General features: G+C 39.6%; 1 protein-coding gene across 3 annotated transcripts in view; it reads right to left on the bottom strand.

The window, feature by feature from the left end:
* Positions 1 to 16,371, bottom strand: part of LOC146136759 (uncharacterized) — an 84,531-nt gene extending 68,160 nt beyond the window's left edge. For all 3 annotated transcript variants that reach the window (XM_083395998.1, XM_083395997.1, XM_083395999.1), the window contains exons 1-3: positions 12,054 to 16,371; positions 11,335 to 11,412; positions 8,889 to 9,074 (exon numbers count right to left, since the gene is read on the bottom strand). In XM_083395998.1, coding sequence (XP_083252124.1) covers positions 8,889 to 9,074; positions 11,335 to 11,412; positions 12,054 to 15,692 — 3,903 coding nt within the window. In that variant the 5' untranslated portion in view covers positions 15,693 to 16,371. The remainder of the gene's footprint in view (positions 1 to 8,888; positions 9,075 to 11,334; positions 11,413 to 12,053) is intronic.
* Positions 16,372 to 23,240: the final 6,869 nt, after the last annotated feature.

Raw genomic sequence — 23,240 nt, 5'->3', positions numbered from 1 at the left:
CGGTCTCGTTTTTCACCTTGACATTTCGCGGCTCGGAATTGCAATTAACAGCAAGAATACGCGGCTGGCACAAGCCAATAACAAGTAACAGCGAAAGGGGGCCTTTGGAAGAATGCGGATGCAAAGGGCTTTTGTGGGGAAGCGTCAACACAAGGTGATGTTTCGGCACGCGAGAACACGCTTTGCGGCGGAAATGGACGTGTTTGTGGCGACGAGAATGGAAGTTGCTCGCAAGGCCGCTAATTGCTTTGCCGAAAGCGGTTGTTTTAAAAGGAAACTAGAAAAAATGATCACTCATAGAAACCTCGACCTACAGGGAGTTTGAAAACGGATCGGTTTGATTCGTATTTTTCCTAAGCTATTGTATAGCTACGATTAAAATTTAAATCAATTTTTTTCTGTTAAAGAAATTAACAATACATTTATTTGCGTGTACGTTCTTTTTTTATTGATTATGGGTAATTTTTCTAGCGTAAACTCTAAAATCCCAACTAGCTTAATGCATTTTTCCTTGAGTTTTGTCACAATCCGATGCATTACCGATGTAGTGATTCATAAAATACCATAAGCGTCCAATATGCAATCCCGTAACTTCCACATAAGATTTTGATTGACCGACAAGGTCTCTTGAACTTCTTTAACAGTCGCTTGGAACAAGGTCTACTATACAGGCGCGGATCTAGGATTTTCGTTTAGGGCAACAAACTTTTTTCTGAGATGTCACAAAGTTACGTCAAAACGTGACGTCATAAAGAAGAAATCTCGAAATTTATTTGATAACGTTGTTATTCATTAATTAGCTGCTTGTGCGTTTAATTTGTGGCAGTGCATTGTCAAAAAAGGCAATGTGAAAAGCAATAAAAAGCGCTTTTTGGTCGGAAGCTTTAACTCCGCAAATCTGCATGCCAGCGTTCAAGGTCACGAGAGCGCCAAGGTTAATGTGGGTGTGACGTCAGTGTTACGTCAGCAAGTCCAGCATGTGTTATTGGCTACAAAACGGGCTATTATGGAGATTGGAGAAGGCATCACCTTTAAATGAGTTACAACAAAGCTTTTTAAAGCTCTTTATCCAGTGGCTTATATTAGTTTGTTGGGACTTTTGACGACTCTTTCGTTAATTAAAGAGTGATAAACATAACATTTATTATTCTTGAGGAAAGATCTATCTAATTTTTTATAATGCAGGTGTCCTTACTTCAGTTAGTGTTATTGTCTTGTAGTAAAAGGCAGTGTTACGTCACTGTTTTCCAATGACTTCACTGACTTTTTCTTTTCGACAAATGACTTGGTTTGAAATGAAGTGTTTTCACTTATCTCAATTTTTTTATTGATCTAAATTTTGCACATAAAAAAATTCGCTTGCTATATTTTGCGTTTTTGTTGTTTTTTAGGTTATTTTTAGTCGATTTATAAAATGTTTACTAATTTGAACACTTTACGTGTTATTTTTATGCAAGGGACTTGACGTGCTATAATTATGAATTGGCTAGTACTTGACTTGTTATTTATTCAAAAATACTTGACTGAGATTTAAGTCATTTAAAAATGTATTGTTCAAAACACTGGTAAAAGTAGCTCACCTTGTTAGTTTATTGAAAGTGTATGACAATTATGTTACTACTTCTTCAATGCAAGTTTAATTCACTGTTTCGCATGAAAAATCACTGATTCGAATTAAAATATCTACTTGACTTAAGCCATTGCGTTTTTAATGAATTGCTGCAAAACGATACAGACTTCAGCATAGGATCGGATCCCCACAAGTTTTAGTTGGACAAAAAACTCAAATGACAACATATCATTTTTAACCCTAAGTCCGCCAAAAAACGCAAAATAATAAAAGTTTTCAAAAGCGCAGAAAACGTGTTGGGTCGTAGTTCGGGCGAATGGGGACAGATATAATCTCCTGGCACGTTAAGCCAGGCAGGCGGGCAGCTATGAGCAGTGTTTGTAAATCCTCTAAAGTCATTGAGCGCAAAGCGTCACGCTCCGCTAAATCGACAAAGTTCACCACATGCCGGAGTCGTTCAGGCGTAACGGCGCGTGTAAAGGCCCCATTTCTTCTACTTTTTGTCGCCCGATAATAACAGAGTTTACGCGGACGCCCTACTTGGGTAATTTGTCCTCAACTTAGTCAGAAATGACACATGGCTGAGCTTGAGAGGCTTATGAGAACATTGCGAGTTTACTATTGACCATTTTAAGAAACTGCCAACGCAAAAAAGTGTATGCTTTATTATGGGGTTGATAGGTAATTATTTTCACCATTTTTTTGTACTTTAGAAAATCGAAATATGTTTATTTTGAGTTTTAAATAAAGCACACCCGTGTAACCAAACGGGTTCAACAACATGGCGCTACATTTTTGAAACAGCTAGATGAAAATCGCTAATCTTCCCTGTTTGAATATAAGCTGAAACACTTTAGGGTGTAAGGAATCTCCCGCAGACAATAAAATGTAAAAGAAAGATTCTTGCTTTGGTACCAGATGATCTTAAGACTGTTTATAAAATTAAGTACAAAACATAAAATACTTAAAATTTTACAGATTTTATATTTATATACAGTTTCTGCACAAAAAGCAAACATGTTCAAATGCCAATAAATGGTAGTTAAAAAGTGAAATATAAAATTTATAAATATAATTAATACACGATCTTATATTTATAAATTTTACATTTTACTACTATTATTGGCATTTAATACCTGTTTTCATAAACAGTCCTTAGATATCTGTTTGAATATATTTTTGCTTTATATTGTGACACACTATTAACACACGCGTTTGTGCATGTTAATTTAACTACAGTAAAACACTAAAAACACTCCAGTCTTTTTTAAAGGAAAATTTCCAAGCAATTTGATCCGTTTTGTGGCTCATTTCGGAAACTATTTTAACCAAAATAACCCACGGCTTTTATATAATTTAAGGTTATAATATACTTTCGTGGAAACCTTACTTTTCCTGCTCATGTCAGTTTGTCAACGCAATGATACTTACAGATTTATTTAAAAAGGTAAATTAGGTAACATTTTGACACGGTCCCAATATATGCTAAGTCTCTTATGCACCCCCTCCAATCAAAAACCAGAGGACCACCCCCAAAAAAATTACCCAACCCTGAGTTAGACCCATGTTTATAATATCAAGATGTTACCGTTTATTTGAAGTTTCAATTACCTTTTAAAGTGGCTTTTGCAAAAGTTGTTAAATTTTAGCATCGTTTCAGAGTGGATTATTAAAATTCACTAATTGCAACCGACAAAATCATTTTTTGTTCTTTTTTTGCAATCAACCAAAACTTTTCTTTAAGTCGAAATTTTAAACAAAAAAAAGAAAGTTCCGCTTCGGGCAATGGTTAAAGCAGTGGTTCTTAACCTTTGGTAACCTGTCGAGGTGTTATTCTGCAAGCTTTCGTCGAACCCCAAATTTTCGTTCAGTATTCGTTTCTTCCTCCTAGTAGCTGAAACTGGGCATAATCAAATTATCAACTTGCATTTATATAGGTTTAATTGGTCAAACTTTCAATTTATAACGTTACATCTGACGCATAAAAGAAATTCAAATTTGGCTTGAAATAACAGCATTTATGTTTCAGAGGACGTTCTCGCCAAAGCCGTTAAACAGCTTCATTAAACCCTAGTGAAGAGTTCGATCGAACCCTGGTAAGAACCACTGGGTTAAAGAATGGCGGGTCAGGAAAAGGTAAATATAGCGGCATGCCTGCGTGAGAGTGATTTCCTGTTCCTAAACTCCCAAGGTGTCGTCTTAAGTGGTTAGTGCTCACGTGTAATACGACATTAACCTCACCAAAGCACGCTAGGAATTTACCCTTATCGATGAGGCTTACAGCGACTCTGCCTGTTTCAGTATTACAACACCCGCTGTTGTTCCAAAAACAGCAAAGAGTTTTGCTTACGGCGGACATGTGCACCTAGTTAAAGTAATGCAAAAAGCGACCGGATTTCGCATTGACATCAATATACAGCGTAAGGCGGGTTGAACAGCACTTTTTTTTATGAAAAAACAGACTTTAAAGAATATTTCTAGGTTTTTAAAACCTAAAATTGGATCGCTCAACGATTTTTTAATATAATTCGAAAACAAAATTTTTAGTAATTGTTTTTTCAGCAGCAATGGTAATGTAAGTAATAAGTGCATCGACACTGCGTCGCTATCTTAACTTTGTTTGTTTATTCGATATATCAACAAAGGATACGTATTAGAACAGCTTGTGTTTTGCAAACAACTGAAGCTGCATACTAGAGGTGGTACGCCGTGTGCGTTTTCAGTTCCAGATTTGCACCTACTTACCACACTACGTCAAATCTGAAAATTTGACAGTTCTATGATGCTCCTGGCAAAATCGGTCTGGGGCATATACCATAGCAAACCATGGCAAATGCAGCAGCAAAAACAAGGTATGTTTCGAAAATAATTTTTAGGCCCATATAATTAGCAGAGAGGCTGGAAAGGCGTGCTATTTAGTCAGGTCGGAGTAGGCGACTGGGAGACTGTAAGGCGTGGTTGTAAATCTTCAGCGGGCAGACAACAAGCTTGTTTATGGCACTTTCCTTTGAAGACGATTCGTGGCTTTGGAGTGTGGAATGCTTCCCGAGTCAGTTGGCCTCGAAATTGTGTTTGTTTTGGGATTGGAATCACGGAATAAGGCCGCGCAATGAACAACCTGCTTCGAGGCAGTAAACACCGTTCGGCAAAAAATCACTGCCCGAATTTCGAGGCGCGTTTTCCGCGTCATGGTTCAACTTTTTTGATGTAAAAATATTTCGCTTCGAGTGGACCAGTGTAGGCAAGAAATTTTATAGATGACGTCATAAAATGATGTCAAAAATCATGCTGTTTACGGTCAAAAAAATGTGAAAGCACAATGGAGTCTAACCATACATTCAGTGCAAAAACGTTTTATATTTAATTAAATACACTTTTTTCTGAAAAAATAAATACTTTTCAAATATACACTAATATTTGAATAGGGCTTCACGGACCCCCCAAAACTAGTTTACGTACACCAAGGGTTTCATGGACCCCAGTTAAAAAAAAAACAGGTTTAGTTGCAATGCAGTGGTTTTTAGCACGTGTGACGTGGGTAATTGCACCCTAAAGAGGCGATTTTGCAATTTTGCGATTTTATAGACTTGTGACAAAATGTAATGAGATGGTATCGTTGATCACTGGAGGACAAAAGCAGTGTCAACCTTACAGTTAGCATAATTTTCTAATTTTATTTGAATGCAAATGAACGGCAAATCTTGTGTTTGTTTCATCGTGAATTACTTTCAGGTTGTAATTTTTACAACCTAGCAAAGGACCCTGGGGTTATTTATACGGGTAACAACGACAATAATGTTAAGAAATGTTGAGCAGTGCGACTTGTGCGTGAAAGTTCGCCCAGAACATAAAATTAGTTGCTTTGTGGAGTATCGTCATGACGTAATGTAATGAAGCCACCCCTGAAAATGTCCATGCCCCAAAACTAAAATCCAAAAAAGTACGTCAAGCCAAGTCATTTGTCTAAAAGAAGTCAAAGTCATTTAAAAACTGTGACTTAATGTCTTTAACATTTCAACTATGTTGTTTTGTTTCACAAAACGCCCGTAGACGACAAAAGTACTATAGATCGCAGTGGTTGTACAAAACGTACCAACACGCATATGAGCGTACCATCCATCACAGAAGTTGTCAGTGTTACAAACCAGTCACCGACATTTTACATCACATTTTGTCGGTATATCGCAGACCGAATATGTTGTCACAGCGGCGCGTAGTATCTGGCTTAAAGGCAAAAGCGAACAAAGAATATCGTCAAGCTGTGCGCAGCCAGGCGTATCGAGTGCCCGGAGGGCCCTTACAGCAAACTTTGAAGTGCGCTTAATAGCCAAGGACCGGGAATATATACACGCTTTGTTCGGCCAAAAACGGCGTAAGGGCAGCTTTGCAAACTTTGTGTCAATGCGGAAGTGAGGCACAAATGAAGGGCTCTTGTTTTTCTCAATGTTGCCCGGCCAAAAATAAACGAAAAATGACACAATTGCCATTGCTCATTATTCTAATACGGTGTTTCTCAACCAAATGGTTCGCGACCTAAAATCGGGTCTCCGTTTGATTTGGTTGCATCGCCGACCGCAGTAGTTTCATATGGGTAGATTTATTGGAATTGGTTCTAAACTGAATTTCTCTATTACTTGAGAAAATTGTGAAAACAATGCCAAGACACATATCACAACAATGAAATTCTAACTTGTTAATGTTAATGTCTTAGGTTTCAATAGCTGCAAAAAAGCTTAGAGAAGAGAAGTGGGTCGTGAAAGCTTGGTTGTGAAACTTACGCTGAGTACTTTTGTCGCCCCCAAAAAGGTTGAGAAACACTAATGTAACAGAATTTAGCAGCATCCAGCTACCGATGCGTTGTATTTCGGCTTTGCGTTGATAATACAAAAATATATATCGATTTGTGTGAACTCAATATGGAAACCCTACCGTGGTAAGCATTTCGTGTTAACAGGAAAGAAAGGGGCTAATTTGAACGTGCAAGTCTCCATGTCTGAAACCAGTTTTTTTTTTAATGGTTTGGCTTTCGTGAAAGCTAAGAAATTTTAAGGGGCCGAACTATTTTATCTAATTGTGTCAAAATACCCATTCTAACATGAATAATTTATTATATTTCCAAAGAGTATAATATAATAAAGAGACCGTCGCAATATTATTGTCCGGCAAAATCCACTCAAATTGTATTTAGTAAAACCTAATTTATTTCAGGACATCTAAATGTTCCATAACAACCCTCAAAAGACTGCTCAAAACCAGGTGAGAATAAAAAAAGTCTTTAAACACACAAGACCGCTCCAGTTCTTTTTTATAACGCCTTTTAGGGCAAAACCTTATTTTTGACAGGTCTAAATATTACAACACAGACCTCAAAACGTGCTCAAAACCAGGTTGAAATAAAAGAAATCAAGTCTTCGAATGCACAAGGGCTTCCATTCTTCTTTGATAGGTCCTTGATCATACACTGGCGATTTTAATAGTTTGAACAGTGGCCTAACGACATCCAAATGTGCTCGTTACTGCCTGCCGCTAGTCAGGTCGTAAAACGTGCTGCAAGTCACTATAGCACAAACAGAAGGACGACTGTTGGTTGTGGGGAGATCATTACGACGCAATAAACTTCGACGCTTGGTTAATGGCCTCTCTATGGTTATATCCACACAAGAGGTGGCGATTATTGAGATCAGTGCTTTTCTAACTACCCCGTCGCACTTGCGTTGGAATATGTTGAATAATTAAACGTTTATTCAACAACAAAAACAAATGATATTACAATGTAATTTATTGAATTCCACCTTTTATTAAGTAAGGTTTGAACTGATTTCACTCACATTAACTGAGGGTGATACAAGTGTGTACACAAGCTTCTTTATAAATATGATATCGATTTACGCGACCTATTTGCCTTTGCCATTCATTTCCAATATAATTTATCTTTATAAATGCGTATTGGACAAATTGCTCACAGTAAACATGCTGTTAATGGTTTATTGCCATTTAAATTCAAATGTGTCCTACGGTTATAAACACAAAATCAAAGTTTTACGTTGAATTTGGAAATATTGGTAAATTTAAATGAAACTACAGGCGTAACATAGCTTTGCCTTGATTTTTGCAAAACAAAGTAATTATTCTACTTGTCAAACTGTGGTGTTTTTCAGGTGGTGTCTTGGTGTAAAGTTTGTGGTTTATCGCAGTTTTAAAGCCTCGTTATTATTTCAAAGCCGATCAGTTTAGTGTGGCACTTTTTTTACTTACTGGAAGAAGAATACAACAGAGTTCGTCAAAAACTACGTTCATAGGCGTTGAAACGGAATTTAAACAGCTCAAAAATCCACACAGCACAAGACCCAGTCTTCGGCAAAAAGCAAGCGAAAAACTTGACCGCAGAGTTTCGCAAACACAAGAGAGACGGCCAGCACATAGAGGCCCCGTCGTAAATCAATCGATTTAGAGTCGCGCTGCTATTTCCAAGTCGCGCCGGGCTTAACGTTTGACACCTAAATGCATTTGAAAGAGCGACGACGTGATACGTATCGACGCATCTCGGTGTTTCACATGTCGGAATAGAACCGCAGTTAAAACAACCGAACATCGTTTATTTTTGATTGAGCGGAAAGAGAGTTTTACTTTGCTATACATTCGGTTCGTGTGTGTGTTTGACTTTTTTTTATCTTACGTGAAACAAAATGTAAAAATAAATAAAAAGAATAGGAAAAAATTTAGAAGATTGTAATTGAATAGTGAAACTGTTTAAAATACTCGGTACACTATGCACGGATCTGTAATGTAGCTTAATAATGAATTTCAAAGCTAAATAGGTTGGAGTAAATCGCAATTGCGTTCCACCTTTTAACAGTGAGGTTTGAATGTATTTCAGCCATATTGACTGACGATAATACAAGTAGCCTACGTACCGAAACATCTTTTTCAAGATAATGTCGATTTACTCGACCTTTTTGGCTTTGACACCAATTTTCACTAAAAGCTGTCCGACAACTAAAAACACAAACTGCAAAACAATTTGAAGCCAAAGGTAATGCTTTAGTTTTTTTAATCGCTTTAAAAGCCTCCATAAGAACTTAAACCTGTGCTACTACCCTGCTACTTCATACACGCGATTGAACACGATAGTTACAACTACAAAGATCGAGATTAGCTTCAATGGTAAAAACTTATTTTCCTATTAATCGTTTTGAAAATCTCCATAAGCACTCAAAATTTGGGCGTTTGCCATTCTGCTTCGTACGGGCGATAAATCACGATATTCAAAACCTGTAAAGTTTAACATTTCCACTGCAGTCAGGTCCGAAAAACTCACCGATGCGATAAACAGCTCTCCAATCTTAGTGTTGTAAGAATCCCAGTCGGCGTAACACTGCCGCACCTTGGCGTAGAACTTCTGGTGGTGCTGCAGTATCTCCGGGATTTGGAAGAAGATAATGTCGACGTGCCGCGGATCGCAGAGGCTCTGGTTTTCAGGACGCTTCAGCGGCAGCATGTACTTCTGCAAAACGCCCAAATGTCTATAATAAAGAATTCCCGCAAACGGATAGCAAGGCTGTGATTGCGATTTGTGAATAAGTCATTTTAAAGGATTTCAATCCCAGTGTTAGTAATTCGCAAAACAACTAAAATCAAAGTCATTTTTAAAAAATAGTCAATTCTCCAAGTCAAAGTCATTTCATAAACAGTCAAATCCAAGACACGTATTTGACATCGGTAAAAACGGTATATTCTTATCAATTTGTCGTATCGTAAACATTTCAGTAAAGCCATTTTTTCCAAAAATAATTATGGCAAGTAATCTTAAAACAGTGACTTTAGAGCACTTAAGTAAATGCATTAACTTTTTAACTGGAGCACAACGTTATCAAAATTTGTCAGAGGAATTACTTTGCCATCATCAAAAGTACATAAACGTGCCGGTCAAATTACGATTAGTGGTGAATCACGTATTTCGCCTGCTGATGAAACGAAATTTAGGAATTGGATTTTTACTCGTGGGGCGTAAGCACTTCTGAATGTTATAGCTTCATTAGGTCGGGACACTTAAAAATATAGTTGAAATATAGTTACGTAATCATTATGCAACATATAGAATTCTGCGTTGTGTGGTCGATATGGTCCAATATACAAGATCAAGTTTAGCACTCAAAGTAAATGCATATAGACATTGTTTCCCTTCTAAAATGTTAGATTATTGTGAGTCGATCAAAAAAAGGCAAAAAAACGATCGCAAACTAAAAAAAGGTTGTAATGCATTGAGCGTGCAATTAAAGTTGTAAGAATATGGCCAGTATTTCTTATTTGATCTAACCTTAATGTCCGATATATAGGTTAAATCACTCAGCAATGCCGCAAATTAATATGTATTATTATTTATATATTTAGACATCCACAGTTAATGACTGGTTGTTAGCTCTGGGTTTGCTGCAACAGATATGTCCAGCGGCGTATTTTTTCACGGTTGCAATTCTGTATGGTCGTACACGTCCAACGGTTGGCTGCATGTTCGCTATTCAGTGCGTAAAAAGGATTACCACATAACTCTCGTATCGTATACATCTACTACAGCGAACTGAATGCATTTTCTAAAATGCTAGCAAATGCCGAATGCCACTGACAGTTTTATACAGCGAAACAGATGTTTCTGTAACTATATTTAAAAGTAATTAACGTTTTTATCCACTTTACTTGTATAGTCTGAAGATTTATTACCACTAAAACACAACACTTTTAACTAATGAAAGGTAAATTATCAGTAATTAATCAAGCCCTTGTACATAACGCATGTAATATATATTAATATTATTACAAGGGTTGGGGTTAAGGTGTTGTCCCAAACTATTACTCGAATGTTGTCAAAACGGTATAGGCTAAAGAAAGGCCATTAATCCCCTCTCAAAATCTAAATTGTATGTATGTATTACCGGGATAAACGGAAATAAATGTATCAATCATCTAAGTGAGTCATTTTTCATAATTTTTATACCAATATTTGCACAAGCTTTAACACACCCAAATACCTCTCAAGAAATCTAAAAATATCTAAGTGTTGAAGTATATATTAGATTTGTGTGTCCAGCAACCACAATAATAAATCATTTTTTCTGTAACAGGATACAAATTAAAGTTTACTTAAAAAATTAGGTCTTAGCATTAAAGAAGCTGAAATAGTTACTACCGAACCTTTCTTCAGAATAAAACCTTCTTTAAACTAACAGTGTGGCATCACATTAAAACAAGTCAGTCCTATTAAAACTGTAACAATGATACTTTAAATCTGAAAGTTTTAGTTTTATCATACTGCTTTAAGTGAATGGCAGCAATGAATTGCAGTTTTATTGATTTCCTGTTGGAAGCAATAACACCCAAGAATTGCTCCTAAATGTGACAGCAACGCATATATCAGCTGGAGCTGCTATTAATACATAATGTTGCCTGTCAGTTGCTCCTAAATTGGCGTGTTTTTCAACTTACAAGTCAGTAAGACGAATACAAGAAGTTCATTGTATGCCAATAATGGTTCCAATTACAGTACTTGGTCAACCTACAGGTGGCCATTGACTTACACAGGGGACATTTTTTAAATGCTCTGTAAACAGTGTAATTGAAAATGAGTCACATAACAGGAATTTGGGTCCAATGACCTATCTTGAAAATATTGACCTACACCGAAAAGCATTTAAGAATACAATAGTGACATATAGTCAATTATAAAAGGTTGTTTAATATTAGGTAATACTTCAAATTAAATATCTTACCTCATGCAAAATTTGAAGAGATTTTACGTAAGATCCTTCTGTATCCATAAGGTTTTTCAAAACAAGCTTTCTTGTATCCTAATAATCAATATATTCATTAGCAATACAACAGAACTGTCTGCTAAACACTAAAATGCCAAATATTGGTTTTAAAAATAAGCCTTTAAATAATTGGCAGAAGTTAAGGTCAATGCAACATATTTTAAGTTTATTGACTGATTAATTATATCTGGCAGGTGCACATTAGTACCAGAGTTTTTTTTATAATTTATCATTTCACAGCTTGTATACATTTTTTGTGCGCTAATCAAAAATCTTAATCCATTTGTTATAGTAACAAAATGAGTTATTAAAATTGAAATGGCAAGGAAAAAACAAATGCGATAAAAGGAATATAATTATAATACCTGTACCAGCCAAACCAAAACGCTAATTCACACCCTAACACAAAATGTTAGCAATGTAAACCTCTGGACAAAAATGTGGTAAGATTATAGGCCAGCGCCTTTAAATGTTAGAGAGGAATTATTGTAGTATAATATTACCAATTTTTTTATATAATTTGATGAGGTCCTTCGTAATTTTAAGAGTAATGAGTAAAACAAGTTTGAGAATAATTGCTATACAGTTTTGGTAAAGACAAAAAGTACAAATACCTCATGCACCTAATTGGTCTGTTAAAACAAATACCTTCTACTTAAATAAATAAATAAAATTACCTGATAATCGATGCCTCGACTGCCAGCAGCTCTCGGCAAAGTAGCGGCGTGAATTTCATCGACCGAGCTTGAAAATTGCTTGGCACTCACCAAATTACTTCGGACATCGGTCATGGACGGAACTTGAATAATCCCGGGGCGACGTACTCGCTGGGAAGCCTGCTGCAGCAAGTTGTTATCCAAATTATCCACCGGGGCGCTACAAGAGCGTGTGTGACAGACCGGAACTTTTCCGTTCTCCTCTTGCGAGCTTGCATTGAAGCTATCCAGGACTTGCTGGAATTGTTTTTCCTCGTTTTCCACGACGTGGTCCATGCCATCGGACTTTTCAGCCACTGACGAGCGGTTTGAGGAATCGGATCGAAGAGCCTCTTGGATTGCAGTTGGGTCTAAATCCATGATGACGCCAGGAGTGGAGACGGCTTTAGAGAGCATATTACGCGGATCGATTCTTCCGTTTAACTTTTTAAATCCGTTTAACTCACCAAGACCGTCTGTTTGTTCGGAGAGATTTGGCTCACTTGATGATGTGCACAAAGTAGAGCCCTCATTGACCGGAGATTGCATTCCGTTAACTCCCATTTTTCCCGCTTTTTCCACAGCTTTGGCGATTGGGTCGCTGAGCGATTTCTTTTTAATCACTTTGGCAACTTGCACCCTCTTTTGTTCGCTTAGTTCATTGCCTATTGATGAAACATCCTCAAAATCTTGAAGTGACAGGTGTTCGCTGAACGTGGACAGGGTGTCAGTGGGAGAATTGATAATTGTTTCTCCCTTTAAAGTATTTTGTGCTAAAAGTTGCTCAGCTACACTGATTACCTCATTACCATGGGGAAGAGGGTCACTTAGAGATCTGCTGGACTGGCCACCGTTGCTTACGCTTGTAGTTTCAGAAGACGCTTGTCCACCATCGGAGTGAAGTCTCGCTCTTCGATTGTTGAGCTCTTCACTTTTGTTGATTGTCCTTACGACAGCGTCAAAGTCTAACCCTGGCTGCGAAGAGTTAACTTTGTGCGATCGAAACACTGGTTCCTCTTCTGTGAAACAGCCTTCGTCGATCTCGGCACTTTCAACAGTGGTCTGCGAAACAATTGATTTTCGTGGCAAGGCAGTTGACTGGGAAACAACGCTGCTTTTTCGAGATGAAGTTGGAACCTTTGTTATATCAACCATTGTCTTTTCAGGAGGAATTAAATGTTTTGAGGTTTCCAGTGGCTTTTCAAACTTGGGAGCTTGATAAATAGGTTTTCCATCAATAGTTATGTCTCTGAGGCTTTCAGCTATGTCGTTAATCAGCGCGACTTTTCCGCCGGGGCTAAACTGTTCCTCGACCTTTGTAACATCAAACTGCTTCAGCTTGCTGTCTGGGTCTTCAAAGTTCCAAGCCAGCTGCTTCGGGCTGGGCTCGCTGTTACCATTTACCAGCGCTGCAGGCTGCTGTGCAGTGGTTGTACTCTCCTGCGGCTGTAATTGACCGCTTCCCTTGGGAAACTTCACTGACACGGGTTGGCCATCAACGGTCTTGTGGAACATCGAGTTGAAAAAGGCCTGATCGCCGTCGTTTAGGTTTGTTTCCTTGGGCGAGCCGACAGCAGCGTTCAAGTCCAACGGGTGGCCAACTTCAAAGCCGTTCGCCTTGTCCATGTTGCCTTGCGTTTCATTCGCACCAATTAGCGTTGATTGTTCGAGTATTGGAGGGCTTTTAGCGCCTGCGTAATTGCGGTTGAGCAGCTTTTCTGTGTCTTCATCGCGCGGCCAATACGACTCGGCAACCTTTCGTGCCTCAATCATTGGTTGTCTGTAAACTACTTCTTGCACTTCGGGCACATTATGCGCGACCACAACGACGGTCGGCGTGACTTCGGTAGCTACTGGGGGAGTCGGAGGCTCAGAAACGCTGGATTTTCGCGAAGAACTCTTACTAAAACCGCCTGGGCTTGCTTGCTTCTTGCCGCCAAGGTAGACTTGCCCGAAATCGGTCTTGGGCGAGTCCTGAGTGTTGAAAATGCTGCGCAGAGCGCCGATAGTCGGTTTGGTAAGGGACAGTTGCGCTGCACTTTTGTCCACGGATGCTCTACGGCCTGGGGCAGTGGCATGTAGGTCAAACTTCGTCTTACTGTTCTGCACCACTACTGCGCTTGACGGTGCCTGTTTCGGCTGTGATTGATTTGCACTGCTCGGCGGTACAACTGGGGCCGTTGAGATGGCTGCTTTCGCTGCTCGTTCTTCTAAGGACGCCGCCGCTGATGTTTGCCTGCTGCTAATCATTAACTCGCGGCGGCTCGGCAAAATGTTCACGTCCGTGCTTTCCAGCGGCTTGCTGACGGCCGCTCGCACCGCGTACGGCTTGGACTGCTCGGTACTAGTCGAGAAAACAGGCAGCGCACTTGCTGGGCCCGACTGCGGCTGATCGAACGACTGGCGGAAATTCTCGGGCAATGTCGAGTACTTATCGACCTCAGGCTCTGGATATTGCTTCCGCCTGCTTGCCTGGCGATGCGCGTGATCGGTGCCTTGCTTGGCGGCCGGCTGCTGGCTGTTTCTGACCCGGCTTGCGACGTAGTCAGGCGTGTGGGAAAAACGCGGTACCTGCTGCGCCTTGGCCTGGTTCCTAGCGCGCCGCTGTCTCCTGGGACGTGGACCTGAAGTGTTGGCAGGTTCGTTGTCGGAAACGGCAGTCGGCACCTTGTCGCTGTGCACGCGGGAGCTCGCTTTGTCCGCAACACCGACTGCTGCTGCTTCGTCGCTACTTTCACCGCTGGTGCTACTTGACAGTCGGTTGTCACCTCTCCGCGCGTGCTGCCGCTTCACAAAGCCCCTTCTAGCCGGCCGACGAGCGCTAGGCTCGCTCACACCGGTCGTGAGGCCGTGATTTGAACCCCTGCGTTGCTGTAGTATTTCGGCCAGGTCGTTGGTCGAGCCGCCGCTGCGTTTTGAAGCGTCGATGACCGGTTGAATGTAGGCTGGCTGGTAGACCTTGCTCGTCTGACCTGATGACTTGCTGTCGTTGTTTTCCTGCGAGGTTTCGCTCGTTCGTTTGGTGCGGTTTCCAGCCGTACGAAATCGCCGCCTGCGTCCCATTGCGCGGCTGCTATCGTCCCTGTCTTCGCTCACCTTGTCCGCGAAATCGTGCTCCTCGGAATGCGCGCGCGTGCCCGGCTTGGAAAACAGCGAAATGAAATCGGATTCGCGGCGCGCCGCGGCTCGATCAATACTCGGAGCGTCGCCCGGCGCTCTCTCACCCGAGGGAGTGGCCAAGACGACGCCTTCACTAGGTTCTGGGCGCCCCAATTCTGCCGGTGCGGGGCTCACCGGGTCAGACGCCTTGCTGAACGCTGCGACCAAGTTGGACGGCACCTCGGCGCTCTCGTCGTCACGTGACTTCACCTGGTCGTACATCTCCTTGAACTCTTGCTCGCCTGGGATCGTCACTTCGCCTCCCGCGCCGATGATGGGCGAATCGCTGCGGACCCGGTTCATTGCGCCAATGTAAGAGGGTTGTATCGACTCGCTAGCCGGGTTTGGCTCGCTTTTTGCCGGCGACTGGCCCCTGGATCTCGGCAGAACGCTGCTGAGGACGTCCCTGGCCTTTAGGCGCCTTCTGATCTCTTCAGGCGACTTCGGGGCGCGGCTATCCATGTCTCATGATCGCAATCGGCACCAAACGTCGTTAGTCTGCTCTCAGTCCCATTCCAAGTGAATCGAAACTTGCCCGGCGTCGAAATAATCCCAAAGTCTTTCCCTTTTTATCTTTGAGCTGCAAAGCGCAACTTTGTAATCCAGTGAAAAAAGCGGAACCCTAACGCGCCTAATTTCGTTGCCGAAAATTCTCCTAATACTGGCACATAACAAGCGGCGCAATTTTAGGATCGTGTATAAGCGAGGCCAATTTGAGGCGGCGTATCCTTGCCATCTTTGCCTGGGGCCATTCACTTCTCTAGAAATATTCGCGCGCCGTCGAATTATCTTGTTAGGCCTCGTCGGAATTTAACTAATTGATCGTACCATCGCGATCCGAGGTTGGGCCTGAACAGCCGCCAGCCTCGCTAAAATTTCGATACATTGGACACAACAAAAACTGTAGCGGATTAAAACGCTTTCTCTTTTAAGTTGTCACGTTTTAAAATTGCTACTTTTAAGGTAAAAACTGCAAACCTTGGACGTAACAACTCTTTTTCGGTAAGATATGTTTGTAAATATTACTAAGCAAAAAAATCGCCAATTTTCATAAACATCAAGTACGAGTTTATAAGGTAACATTTTACTCTGGTAGAATAATAATTTATTGGTCTAATGTTTTATTTATAAAAGTATTACATATTTACTCTTCCTAGTACAGCCTTTCAAAAGTTAAGACAGTGATGTGAGTTCACGCCCAAAACGGCATTAAACACTTAAACTTTGCGTAAAAAACAAGCAATTTGTATAAAACTAAGATCAGGTAATTTTTTACTGACCAAAACGCTGCCTGTCAAAACGTTAGCGTTAACGCTTATGTGACACATTTTTTACGTATTGTAAGGTGTGATTGTACGACGGCATACTCTGCGCTATAACTGCTCCTATCGCTGTTCTGTCTCAAATTAATTTAAACTTATACAACTGCCTCCCACCGATAATATCACTCAGCTAGACTGTAATTTCAATTCTCGTCGACGTAAAACTTCGAACTTACGGCGAAATAGTCTCGACTTGGCGGAAGCTCGTCAGCAAGCAGTCGATTGACTGGCTATTAAGCGCCACTGTGCAATTAGGCAGCGGCGCGAAGTTATTTTTTCGACGGCGCTATCAATAAAGCGGCGGGTTGTGCAAACAGGAATAACCCAAATTCGGGCCCTCCAAAAAAAAAACCGCGCGTCGAACAATAAAACGCGACGCGATGCCGCGAAGGGCCAAGGCCCCGTTCCGCATGGACGCTTCTCCCACTCTCTCACTCTCTCTCTCTCTCTCACTGAGGAAAAGAGAAAAAGGAGCGACAGTAAAGTCAGCGCGAGAGCTGACAGCCTGCCTAACTTCCAACTAACCCTGGGGGTAGGCTTAGCCTTGCCGGAGCTGCTGGCAGCGGCGATATAGTCGGGTTACCGTTTTTCCTCGCCAGCCGGTCGGAACGCTCAAGCACCACCAAACACCGTGCAGCAACAGCAGCAGCGGCGGCAGTTTGTAAGACGTGAAAGCGCAAAGGTGCCGCTTTTCGCTTGCTTGCTTGCTTGCTGCTGTAGTCATGTGAAAGGAATGCGCGAGCTCCGGTCTGACTTGGCAGCTTGTTTGCATTTTTCTTGCAGTCCTAAGGCCGAAGCCACTTTCTTTGTCTAGTAGGCCACCGCTGGTTCTCAAAGTGGAGTAGTGCCTGACTGTTTTTTTGAAAACAAAAATTGGACCTGGTTAAAAAAACTTTGACAACCACTGGTCTAGGCCATCGATGACCACTTGTTACCCAACTCAAGATTTCCGCTTTTCATTTTTTGCCTCACTCACCGAATGAAAAATGTTCCCTTAATAAATAAACGTCGTCTTATTATTTTTTAACTTTTTGGTTATTTTTGAGTTATTTCTTTGTCGCATGTCAAGTAACTGCCGAACATAATTTCAGTTAGTTTTATAAAAGTACCTTATCCAGAAAAGTGCGAAAACATCTTTTTGTAAAGAAATCGAGCCCCTACAAACTGCATTTTGTTTCGCCCTTGTCGCCAATTGATTGCCAATGATTTTCAGTCTCTTGGTGCGCTAATGGTTTGTTTTTGTGAGGTTAAATTGACTGCAAGGTGCATGGTCGATGGCGAACTCACATGACACGAGGTTTGCTAATCTTCTTTACTGGCATTCTGTTAAAATGCATTGTTTAGTCCAGGGGTTCTAAATCTGGGGGTAGTTATCACAAAAGGGATAGTTTACCTGATCCAGGGAGAACGTGGCCATGCTCCCCAATTGTAACTTTTGCCTATTTTAACTTTGCTAATGCTTGTTTTTTTCGCGCATTGCTTGAAACTATAAGTTCTGTCTCTAGTATGTCTTAATCAAAATGAAAAGTTTGGGACAGTCAAACTCTAAAAAGACCTTTCTTACGATGCACGCGAGTTTTTTTCGTATTTTTAATTTTTACGGAACTTGTGACGTCACGTTTAGATGTTACTCTGACGTTTCCCGATTTTTTTCCATAAAAATAAAATCCTAGATCCGCCTATGCAATTTACTTTTTTTAGGGACGAAGGGGGAGGGGGAGGGGGGTAATATTGTCAATTTTATGAAATATATATTTAACGGTAAATATTAAAACGAACAATCAGCCTACTGACACTTTAAATGTTTAATGATAACTTGAATGCAATCTTTTTGTCATTGCCAGGTCACCATACTTTTTATTTTTCGTATGAGTAACGAAACTAAAGGTTCAAAACCGTTGGTTTGGGTGATGTTATTTGAGTAGGCCTATAACCACTATCGCTACACATCGACAAATGTGCTATGTTTTCGCATATTCTGTACCGGAACTTATTAAGTACTTAAAAAGCCAAACACCAATTATTTTTTAAGTTTAAAAAAATCACTTTTTATTGTTGGACCTATGACTTAAAATTATTCCAAGCGTGTAACATATGAAAAAAAGCTAAACCAAATTTAGACAATAGAAAGGAATAAATGTGTTTGACTGTAACAGTAATTCAAGAAAAGCAAAATATATAGCATTTATAGGTTAACGATGGAATTATTACCTTTATATAATTTTGTGAAAACAATATTTTGATTGAATATATTTAACTCGCCCAAATTTCCGCTAGGTGTCGCACGAGATGCGGTATTTTAAAATGGGGGTCTCGAACCGGGGTACGAGTACCCCCAGATTTGACAAGATATTACAGGGGTTCAAGTACCTCGTATTGACAGTTAAACGATTTTTGAAATTAAAAGGCTTTGGCTATGGCAAATCACCTTATACTGTAAAAGTGATTTGAAACATTCCTCTTTTGCAGTATAAATTTATTCGTGTAAGGCTGTAAGGTAGTGCTTATTTTTGTAGCGGTTTGTCACACATATTTGGATTAATAAATAACAGGATTCCGTCTAAACGGAACTAACAGTCGTGTTTTTGGGTAAATCAGTCCAAATACACATTGGCGTATAAATCTTTCAAATTATGAGCTGTATAAGATGTCTAAAGTGTTTTAAAACAAGTCATTTTGAAAAGACTCAAGTCTCAGTCAAACCAGTTGAAAAACATAAATCCAAGTCAGGTATTTTGCAGAAAATAACAAGTTAAGTCCCAGTCCAAGTTATTGTTTGCCAAGTCATGTCTTAGCCGATTAATTATTAGAGAAAATCCATTCCAAGTCAAATCACTTTAATCAACACAAAGCGTTAAACTATTAAATTTGGCAAACTCGTCCGTTTGTAATCCACATATTAACGAAAATATAGTAAAAACACAACATATAGAAGCAATCAAATTATTTTACGTGCAAAATTGAGATAAATAACCCAACAGTCGAAAAATATTTAATCGTTTAACCCAAGTTGTTTGACAAAATAAAGTAATTGTTCAGAAGACATAGGTCAAGTCAAAGGCCATTACCTAAAATATTTTTAGTCCATTTAAGTCATTTTAACATAAAGATTTAAGTTGTAGCGAATCAGCGTCTGTATTTGTTATTTACAGTACTGTGTTTATTGTGCGTGTGCTAAAGTCTGCTAAAGTCTTTCTGGCGTGTTTCCTGTGCGCTGCATCCTGCTAGTTAACTGGCCAGTTTTAATCCTCAACGCATTCGCTTTGAATGCAACGTTAGTCAAAGTGTCCTTTCTACTGCACTACAGTCAACAGATGCATGCCTTACTTGCGAGACGTGTTTGCGAACTATGCTGAATTATGTGAATGTACAATAAATCTATAAGCGACCTGACAGTATGCTCCTTAAATTACAATGGCAGTTTGTTTTAGTTTCGATTAAGTGGAGTCAGATAGCACGGTGGTCATGTCTCACCTGTTGAAATATACATTGGTGAACCCGACTGAGATATGAACACGCAATTAAACCCTTCTGATTTAAATTTTATGCATACTGTCAGGTTGCATAGAAAGTATGTATTCATTTGGTTTGCTAGCGCAGTTTTTCGCTTGTAAGTATTTTTAAGCTACGCCGATCAGTTATGATTTGTTGAAACGTTTGTTGACTAGTTTATGCCAGCGTTATTGCTTGTTAAATTGATATTTCATTAGCCGTAATGCAGAGAAAAATCGTTTGACGCTTTAAATTAGTGGTTATGCAAGACTGTTATAGTTATTGTTGCGAAATTATGGCCCTTTTTTGGTAAAGTTTTAAAGGTGAAAATATTACGATCGAGGTTGAACACCTCTCGTGATAGCTAGGCCTAATCTCAAAACCAATAAACGGATAGATTCTATCTTAACCAGCACTTACAGAAGTCATTACTTCTAAAGTGTCAAAGCCACTGCGGCTACTGTCTCTGGTCACGTGTTATGGTGATTGATGTTTTATATCTCACCCAAAATAACCTGATCACTTTGTCTGAAATTCCTGCGTCACTTAACCGTTATGATTTATAAGAAGGAAAACAGAGCAGAAGGCCAAACCTTGTTGCCAATTCCCAACATAACGCGAGATTTATCTCATTTGTGACTGCAAGCGAAAATGCTCTGGGTATTATAAACCTATGATTGCTAAGGCCTTTGGATGCCTTATTTACCTTTCGGACGGTGTGAGATAACCGTCATGTAGCCCACATGAAGTTACTAGCATGTAGAGAGTAACTTTCTAGAATAACCTTTTGCGCCAAGGTTATTATGTCTGCTTTAGGGAACCCATCTAATGTGGACTAGGCGATGTAATTTGTTTTCGCGTTTTTGAGATTAGCACCTTGCCCCTTTTAATTGGTATTCTAGAGCAAAAGACTCTAAGCAACTAACTTCAGTTTTGCGATTTGAAATTAGAATTGCGTTTTAAGACGATCATTTTCTGCATTATAGGCTATTCAAAAGTGTTTTGCATTGTTGTTTATTGTGCCTTTCAAGTACCATTTCAGACGTTACATCGTGTCGTACAACCAGCTACCCCTGGAGTTGTTCGTGGGCCGCCAAGACAAGGAATTCATGAACCCTCTTCGCTCTATTGAACACCACGGTTCCCAACACGTGCTGTTTCCATATTGCACAAATGTCCGACGTTCTGCGTTTGTTGGTCGACTTCTGATCGGATCCTGGGAAGATTTTAAAGAAGAAGCGCGGCTCAACGAACTGCTAGGAACTTTTTTTGTGTTCCTGGGGGAAGGCGGGTGGTGTAGCGAATCAGCGTCTGTATTTGTTATTTACAGTACTGTGTTTATTGTGCGTGTGCTAAAGTCTGCTAAAGTCTTTCTGGCGTGTTTCCTGTGCGCTGCATCCTGCTAGTTAACTGGCCAGTTTTAATCCTCAACGCATTCGCTTTGAATGCAACGTTAGTCAAAGTGTCCTTTCTACTGCACTACAGTCAACAGATGCATGCCTTACTTGCGAGACGTGTTTGCGAACTATGCTGAATTATGTGAATGTACAATAAATCTATAAGCGACCTGACAGTATGCTCCTTAAATTACAATGGCAGTTTGTTTTAGTTTCGATTAAGTGGAGTCAGATAGCACGGTGGTCATGTCTCACCTGTTGAAATATACAAAGTCAAGTCAAGTCCTTTGGAAAACAGCGTAAACTTAGTGATTGACATAAGTCATTGCAATACTGTTAGCCTAATTAGTGTGTTAGTTTCAAAACCAGGGGATCTTTTTTTAAAAGCTACGACGAACCCAAACATATTGTGGGATTTAATAACTCCACAAAAGCAATACATTTGGTTGCTCGTTAAGTGCTGGATGATGGAAAACCAATTTATCGAAAATCGAAGACGTATAAAATAATTGTAACGTACAACGAAATGATTTTACTGGACGCATATATTAGAACAACACAGCAAACTAATTAAACTGGTGATTATATCGAATTATTCATAGGGTTTGACCTCATAAATTTATGCAATAGGCCGAATAATATTTATATTACTACTTAGGAATAAACCTGCGCTGTATTTAACAGCACCTGCTATGATACGAGTGTTTTTTATTTACCTTAACCCACAGCGGAATTATTCATTTTCTTAACGATTGCAATGTAAGATTTGTAAGATTTGTTTTATTTTTAGATTAATAAAGGCACGAAAAATCGATTTATTCAGTAGACCTATACAAAGGGTGTTTAATTGGGATTCTATCCTCCCGCGGTGCACCCACTTAACACGCAAAACGACTTACCCGAGGTAAAAATGCAATAAACCAAGCTATATATAGTTACGAAGCACGTCATAGACGTTTGCACCCGCATAGCTAAACAAATTATTTTGCTTTTTATAGCAAAATTGAAAATGTTAATGTTTTTTGAGCTTGCGCTAGCGATGATTCATAATTTCAAGTGAAACTGTATTGACATATTTAAATCTCCGAAACGTCAGAGAGTTTTTTGTGTACATTGGAAAATAAACAAATGTTAAGTTTACTATTTAAAGAAAAAATTGCCTTTATAGCTTTTGGTAACAAGTTATTTCAGGATTGTAAAAAAGTCATTTTAAAATGATTCCAGTCCCAGTCAAGTCATTTGTTAAACAACTTTATGTCCAGCCTTGTGCAGAAATAACAAGTCAAGTCCTAGTCCAAGACAAGTCACTATTAAATGACTTAAGTCTTTTATAAGGACGGATTTTAGCAGAGTACAATCTACGTTGGTGTTTTGGATGAGAACTAGAAATTACTAGACTGTTATTGGAGATATTGCCAAAATTTTAAGTTAAAATCAATGATAATACTTCCTTATATATGGCAAAGCTCGTGCAAAAATCTCAAAATGATGTAAATATTCGCTCCTCGGTTAATAAAACACAAATCTAGGGTTTATTTTAATTGTCCGTTTTTCGTGAGTAAATCGTTTCGGCCAATTTTGCTAAAACTACATTTCGGTGCTTCTATAGACGAATGAATAAGTCCAACCACTTGGTACATTTCACTAGGACTATCCTACAAAAAAAAGCGATGTCTAAAACTACAAAAAATGTTAAAACCCCAGTTATATGAGCAGTTGATTTATTATAGCTATAGCATGACAACAACGAAGCAAGAATACAGATATCACGAGAATAACACAAAGTGAACTAAACTGTG

The sequence above is a fragment of the Ascidiella aspersa genome, chromosome 8 (genome assembly GCF_963924565.1).
Source record: "Ascidiella aspersa chromosome 8, kaAscAspe10.2, whole genome shotgun sequence".
NCBI classification, from domain to species: domain Eukaryota; kingdom Metazoa; phylum Chordata; class Ascidiacea; order Phlebobranchia; family Ascidiidae; genus Ascidiella; species Ascidiella aspersa.
The sequence above is the reverse complement of the archived record's forward strand: the minus strand, read 5'-3'. Positions and strand labels throughout refer to the sequence as shown.